Genomic DNA, 7,778 nt, shown 5'->3' with positions numbered 1-7,778 from the left:
GGCGTTTCTACATAAAGTTATGACGACACAGAAAATCCTCAAAAATAGGGTATTTTCAGGATTTACTGGTTGCCTCGTCCCCTTGACGACGAGAGATGCACCTGGTGAGCTCGTTAGTGATTTTGGGGTCGTTTTTTGCTTTTTACGTCGCCATGGTAACTCCAAAGCCCACCAAAAGTAATAGCTCCCCTCCGACGAGCAGGCACGCGTTTGATACCACTTTTGTGGGTGGGCTCATGGCGTGACGAAACCGCATTAACGGTAACGGAAGAATAATAAATGTCGTATTAAAGAAACATTCTATTGGGTGTAGAACAATAGGTGCCTGCCATGCAATGCATGGAGGCAGTGACTGACTTGCTTCGCAAGTCAGTCACTGCTCTCCTTATGCATTGCTATGGGCAGGCCCCAATACTTAAAGAGACATTCTATTGGGTGTAGAACAATAGGTGCCTGCCATGCAATGCATGGAGGCAGTGACTGACTTGCTTCGCAAGTCAGTCACTGCTCTCCTTATGCATTGCTATGGGCAGGCCCCAATAATAATAAAGAGACATTCTATTGGGTGTAGAACAATAGGTGCCTGCCATGCAATGCATGGAGGCAGTGACTGACTTGCTTCGCAAGTCAGTCACTGCTCTCCTGCATTGCTATGGGCAAACCCCAATAATAAAGAGACATTCTATTGGGTGTAGAACAATAGGTGCCTGCCATGCAATGCATGGAGGCAGTGACTGACTTGCTTCGCAAGTCAGTCACTGCTCTCCTTATGCATTGCTATGGGCAGGCCCCAATAAAGAGACATTCTATTGGGTGTAGAACAATAGGTGCCTGCCATGCAATGCATGGAGGCAGTGACTGACTTGCTTCGCAAGTCAGTCACTGCTCTCCTTATGCATTGCTATGGGCAGGCCCCAATAATAATAATAAAGAGGCGTTCTATTGGGTGTAGAACAATAGGTGCCTGCCATGCAATGCATGGAGGCAGTGACTGACTTGCGAAGCAAGTCAGTCACTGCTCTCCTTATGCATTGCTATGGGCAGGCCCCAATAAAGAGACATTCTATTGGGTGTAGAACAATAGGTGCCTGCCATGCAATGCATGGAGGCAGTGACTGACTTGCTTTGCAAGTCAGTCACTGCTCTCCTTATGCATTGCTATGGGCAGGCCCCAATAACATAATAGTACATTGCACAAATGTATATTTTTATAATAATAAAGCTTTCAAATTATAAGATGATGTAGTTCTATTTCTTCCTCTTCATTGCAGCTCTGTGCCTCCTCACTTATCAGCCAATGATAAAAAGTAAAACTTTGTATCATTGGCTGATAAAAAGTAAAACTAGTTTGTTGGTTAGAAACTACCTTAAATGGCCTTGCAATTCACCTGTGCAGCAGGGAGCGGTGCTTCTCTGCAGAGGGAGGTGCTTATCTGATTGTGGCTTGGACAGGCAGCACCCCATATAAACTGATGAGAGGAAAACTCAGCAGCAGAAGACTCTTTGGTCAGGAACTATTTGCACCACTATTCAAGTAAGTAAATTGCCTCCTCTGCTTTCAATTCTTTCTTCTTATGTGCCACTGCAACTGGAGACTGCGTCAGTTCATATTCAGGAACTATATTATCACCAACGCTGCGCTTCACAGTTAGAAACTCTAATGTGTTCTTGGAATCAGTCAGGAATAAATAATAACAATTATTGCAAATTACTAGCAGGCATATTGCATAATTCAGAGAAGCAGCATTGTAGCAACTTTCAACTCTGTTTCCCAAGTTTGTACACACGTTGGCAGTAGCAGTTGTCCATTGTGGTACAGGCTGAAATAATCATATATTCTAAAATATGTACTTGATTTTATTTATTTATTTATTTATTTATTTATTTATTTATTTATTTATTTATTTATTTATTTATTTATTTATTTATTTATTTATTTATTTATTTATTTATTTATAATCAACTTTACTTTGCAAGTTGCCCTGCAGGGGGTCTGGGCTTTGTCTTTCTTGCTGATGGGAGGTGAGATGACCCCAGTGTCCACTTCTCGAGTGTCAGACTGAAGGGCTGATGTAAGGTTAGACAGTTAACCTGTTCTGACTTTACTTGACATCAGTGACCCTTATTCATATGCCTTAAATATACAGATGGAAGCTCGCTTATGGGGTTTTCATTTCTGTGATATTTACAGGCTGAATGTATAATTAATACTATCTACTGGAAACTGTAATGATAAAAAAGCTGCAATTAACTGCATGTGAAGGCTAATTTCTTCACCTGATTAATCAAATCTAATATTTGCTCAAAATCATTCCCCTCCTTTTTACATAGCATTTGTAGGAAGCTGTAATGTTTGTAGAAAGCTACTTACCTACTGTGTGATAATTGGTATCTTGTCAAAATTGGCTAAAGCTGCTTGTCAAGGTAACTTGAAGTGAAAAGGCTTTTAAGGTACTACTATATAGATACATGTACGAGTAACTTCAGTGTTTAAAAACTGAAATTTTGGAAAAATTAAGATTATATGGAGATTTTGTTCTTTTCGACAAGGGTTGACACACAATTGTCTATATTTGAACGGTTAAGTTGTTCAGTTACAGACTGGAGTGCATGGATACTGTAGATCTCAAATTAATGTTAACAACTAACTGAAAAAGTATTCTTAATGTTTCTTCTACTCCTTAATCACAGGACTGCAAAAATGTCTTCCACTTTGCAAGGAGCCATGGAAGACCTTATCAAGGTTTTTTACCGCTACTCAGGAAACGAAGGTGACAAGTACAAGTTGAACAAGAAGGAGCTGAAGAAGATGCTTCAGGAAGAACTCTCAGAATTCCTGAATGTGGGTTTGACAAAAAAAAAAATAAAACTACCAATCTTTTTTCAAAGTGCCAAAACTTAACTTTGACATAGTCTTTTGTCTTCTATTTTAACTTGGTTGCTACAGTCCTAAAACAAAATGGAATCAGAACAAGCAGCTTGGTAATTAGGTGTTAAATTCTCAGGAAATTATGGTAATATTCTTGATTATGCTGTGCTGAAAGTGAGGCAAATTTTATTTTTATAGCCCCAATAAAACACAAGACAATCTAAGGAATTATATACATAATTAAAAAAACCTTTTTATTTACAATATTGCATTCATCATGTCATTATTGAAATACACTTGATGAAGACCATTCATATGAATAAGATTAGTATACAGTATCTGTACATTAAAATGCATGTTGGGCTAAATTAATGTGGTAATAAATGCATAATTTACAAAATTTATTTTGTTCCTCAGAGAGGAAATTCAAACTCCAAAAGTTATCAGAGTTGTAACTTCTTACAAACTAAATGATCTTGGAATTAATTTTTCTTAAGGTTTCCTGTCTCTTGTATTGAGTAAAGATTGATGACTTGTTTTATTTATTTTAAGGGTTCAAATGATCCTGCTGTGGTTGAGAAGATTATGGCTGGCCTAGATGACAACAAAGATGGTGAAGTGGACTTCCAGGAGTTTGTGGTTTTGGTCGCTGCGCTGACTGTGGCTTGCAATGAGTTCTTTGTGGATTGTCTTAAAGAGAGCAAGGGCTCAAACTAAGCTGCAAAGTTGGTTAATGACATTGAAGCTGACAGGATATACAAATGTAGAAGTGGTGTATATCCTCACATCATCTCAGAAGATGGCCAATAATTTACATTTACCTGTCCATCATTGGTCTGTCATCTTCAATAAAATATAGTGTTTAACCATGTGTCCATGAGTCTTTTTGGTTGAAAAGCTGTTTTCTTTTATCTACAACTTGTAAAAACTTGGTCTATATCTTTATCATGCATTTCAATTTGATCCTAATGGAAACCGTGCGCACCACCTAGTGTAAGAGAAACTCTTCTCTGCTTCTCAGTCTAACACACCTAAGAACAGTTGTTAATGGAGAAACCCTGTTGCACTGAAGGCAGTGTTAGAAAGAGAAGGGGCTTTTAAAAGAGACAGAGGCCCAATTTTAGGTCATCAATATATAATTGAAGTTGTGTTTTATACATACATTTTTAGAACAACTGAAGTTAACAAAGTTACTTGATAGTCCCATGATGTGCCTGGAAAATACATAGTACTACCACACTTAACACAACAGTGGGTTTCTCTCAAAGAAATGTCCTAAATATGCCCATAACTACATGGCTGCAATGGAGAATGAATCTGATTGGGGTGTGTAATGGTTGTTAAAAACAAACAAACAACAAAGAAAAGAAAAAAACAATGAGGATGCAGCCACAACTTTACCTGTAACCTAAAATCTGGGAAGCAGTGTTTTTATGTACTTTATATTCTTGTAAGTAAGGTAATAAATCTTTACTCAACTTACTGGAATAATTAGGTCTACTTTTTGAGTTGAATTAATTGAGGGACCCAATTAACCCAATTGAGGGACCCAGAGGTTTTGTAATGTAAAGTTAGTTTATGGGACATTTAATGCAACGTGCAGCAAAAAGTGTCTTCCATCAAAGCTCAAAAGCTTTATCCTATTCCTAAACAAAGGTAAATGTACAAGAGCATAAATCAACGAGATAATTTCTGAAGAAATTTAAACGGGGCCTGCCAAAGTGTGCCTGTCGGTTGGAACCCAGCGTTCTGATGCTAAAAATTAGCGTCGCTATGGTGACGTTTACATATCCCTTCAAAATAAAACACAGATGCGCCACAAAAACGAACATTTTACTTTCGTGAAAATTTTAACTCACGATAACGACTAATGGGCTTGTTTCTCTGCAACGAGACGGTCCCATCTGGGAGTGATGAGAGACAATGACACCCGAAGTGTTCCTAATGCGCAGGGTGCTTGGTCTCCAAGTGGTAAAGCAGTTTGAATGCTTCATTGCCTCATTAACGAGCCGGTCACCAAGCAAAAAATTAAAAATAAATAAATAATGTGTGATTCTCACATTCCAAGCCTTCTTGGAATGTGAGAATCACACATAAATTTTTTTTTTTTTTTTTTTTTTTTGATTTTCATAGATTTTCCTCAAATTTTAACAAAGTACAAATTGCTGCGTAGTTACACTGATCTAATCTTCACCTAAAGAAGCAAAAGATTTAATTTACACATGTTCAGACTGGTTTGAATTATAACTTGTAAAATGTGAACAATGAAAGGGCCGTTTTGAAGAAATAATTCAAGTTTACCTCAAGGTTCAAAAAATCAAATAAAATAATAATAATAATTCAACTTGCCCAGCAATCTCCCTACGCAAAACTTCACCCAAAAGGCGTTGGTTCATGAACAAGAACTATCTCATGCTCTTCCTGGGGTAGATTTCTATTATGATGCTTTTCTCCCTTTACATCTGCATTAAGTGACCAACAGATGGCGACAAAGACTGTATGCTTACTAAAGCTGAAAACGGTGAAAAGGTACTTATACTGTGCATTAATAAATTTTTAACAAAACCATAGTCATGCTACAAAAAATGTAAAATAATTTAATGAAGTAAATTAATTGTCATTTCACTGTTATAGTCATCTATAAAACATATTGATATCTACTGTCTGATATATCTGCAGATTAAATATTAAAGTATTTTTTTTAACTACAATGTCTGTTTTCTGGTGAAATTAGGGTCATTTATTCTTATTAGGTCACTTATTTCCTAATGACTTTGTTTTAGCTGTTTCTATGCTCTTTTTTCTGTATTTTTCGTTTTGTTTGCAATGATTTCCATTTTGTGGTTTGCATTTGAAAATAATATTGATTTCGAAACTAATTCAACTTGTAAAACTCAAGATTAACTCCTGATAACTATATTTAATTTATGTAAAATAGGCAACTCTCAGTTTAACTAAACATCTCCACTTTCTGGTACAGTTCGACCATTACAGATACTTTACAGTTTTTTGTGAGACATCTGTTTTGACAAACTATACTGAAATATGTTCAGAAGTTGTCACATACCCAACTGAAAGGTTATTGAGTGAAGTCAAAGATGATTCACAGCAATTTACTGACGCATTTAGAGTTTGATTAAAAATGTACCTTTTCACTAGTAATACCTGTCAAATTGAAATTTAATTTTAGTTTGACCATTTAGAGACAATATTTGCACGTGCATAGAAAAGTTTGTAATCAGCCAAAACGGTGTAATTAAGGGTAAACGTCTAAAATGATAGCCACACTGAAACCTAGGTTCAACAGTCTGTGATTTGCTTCACTTACAGGCAATAATTTGTTCACTTTAAGCTATTTTGATAAACTGATACAATTCTATTTAAATTAAACAAAAACAGTATATTATATATATTTTTTACCACTTGTATGAGCTGCTGTCTTTTAGACTGGAAGGCCTCTGTGCCATTGCAAAAATATTTAACTCTCTCCAAGATTTTTTTGTTTCTGGCTGGTTCCCTTCAGCATATTAATATGATATCCAATCAAAAGAAACATATGGATAGAAAACAAAAACAAGAACAAAAATAACCCATCACATTCAATAAAACCCATTGACATTATTTTATCTGCATTACCTAAATGATGTTTTCTGAGTATAACACAGAGGTAAATACTTTTGAAGAATAAAGAAGCTGGATTATTTTTAAATCAGTGTTTTTTTTTTTATTAAGCAAAGAGATTTAACAAGAAAACATTATTATTTTAACCTGACCTGTTCTTAACCAGTTTGTTTTTGAGATCGTGGCATCTTGCAGTAAACTAACAGTATTAACTAAAGCTCCAGAAACATTGACTGATGTGTCAAGAAAATTCATCATGAGCAAAGTGCAACACAACAAAACTTTACTAATACAATGTTAAGTGACAAACAGTTTTGCATACACAAATAACAGTGTTTAGCTACAGTACAGTTCATCCTCAAAAAGGAAACTAAACATTTTCAGAAAATATCGCTGTGTGAGTGCATTTTGCTTCACTACAAATAATTTTAATTTGCTCATGCATGTGTTTGCTTACAATTTTGCATTAAGCTCATGCAGAAAGCTAAACTATGTGCTGATCCAGTTACCCATTAACAGACTGGCTGGGTCATCTTGTATTACCTTACTTTTTTTGTTTGAGGTCAGACCTTCTTCTCTGGTTTTACTGCTTCAAACTCTGCTTTGTGATATAAAAGTTAGTGACCATGAGCAGCTCTTTGAGTCTGAGAAAATGATGAAAAGTAACCACAGACTGAGGCTCGATTATCCATACTAGAGTAGGTGGACAGTTGGAGAATCACAGTCATTCTTACTGCAGAGCAAATTTCTGGAATGCTGAGTTTTTTGTAAAAAGCAGGATGTGGACTGAGCAACCACACACAGCACCATAACACAGAATAAGTATTAAACTCTTAGAAAAAAGTTGGTATTTGCGCATCTTAGTGCTTAGGAATGTGCCATTTAACCATCAAAGGGTTAATTGAAATTCATAATTCTTTCTTTAGAGTACACTCAATAACTGATAGAAAAAATATGTCATATCAATAAATAAGAGGCAAACTATTCAAACCCTCTAGCAACAAGAAATCAAAATGGTAAAAAGTGAAGCATCTCCTCTGAGACAGATGTAAACTTTGACATTTGGAATCTGCTCCGTGTTATCAGTCGATACTAAAACTAAAACTACTTGAAGTGAAAGAGAGTTATCAGGGAATCCCTCCTGTTTGCATGGTTTCTGCAGTGAAAGATGGACTTGGACAAGCAGTGATAGGAATTAAGTCAATGTTTACCTCTCACCTTTCTTATCGAGGTGGAAGTTTGCCCTCTACCAGACGGAGCGCCTCCTCCTCCAGCCTGTCACTTTAGT

General features: G+C 36.2%; 1 protein-coding gene across 1 annotated transcript; it reads left to right on the top strand.

Annotated features, from left to right (window-relative positions):
• Positions 1 to 1,154: 1,154 nt before the first annotated feature.
• Positions 1,155 to 3,751, top strand: s100a1 (S100 calcium binding protein A1). Its single transcript, XM_044116537.1, has 3 exons — positions 1,155 to 1,534; positions 2,692 to 2,842; positions 3,422 to 3,751. The coding sequence occupies exons 1-3, from the start codon at positions 1,473 to 1,475 to the stop codon at positions 3,584 to 3,586; spliced, it is 378 nt and encodes a 125-aa protein (XP_043972472.1). The 5' UTR covers positions 1,155 to 1,472; the 3' UTR covers positions 3,587 to 3,751.
• The last annotated feature ends 4,027 nt before the right edge of the window (positions 3,752 to 7,778 follow it).

This window comes from Gambusia affinis, linkage group LG05 (genome assembly GCF_019740435.1).
Source record: "Gambusia affinis linkage group LG05, SWU_Gaff_1.0, whole genome shotgun sequence".
NCBI lineage: Eukaryota > Metazoa > Chordata > Actinopteri > Cyprinodontiformes > Poeciliidae > Gambusia > Gambusia affinis.
The sequence above is the reverse complement of the archived record's forward strand: the minus strand, read 5'-3'. Positions and strand labels throughout refer to the sequence as shown.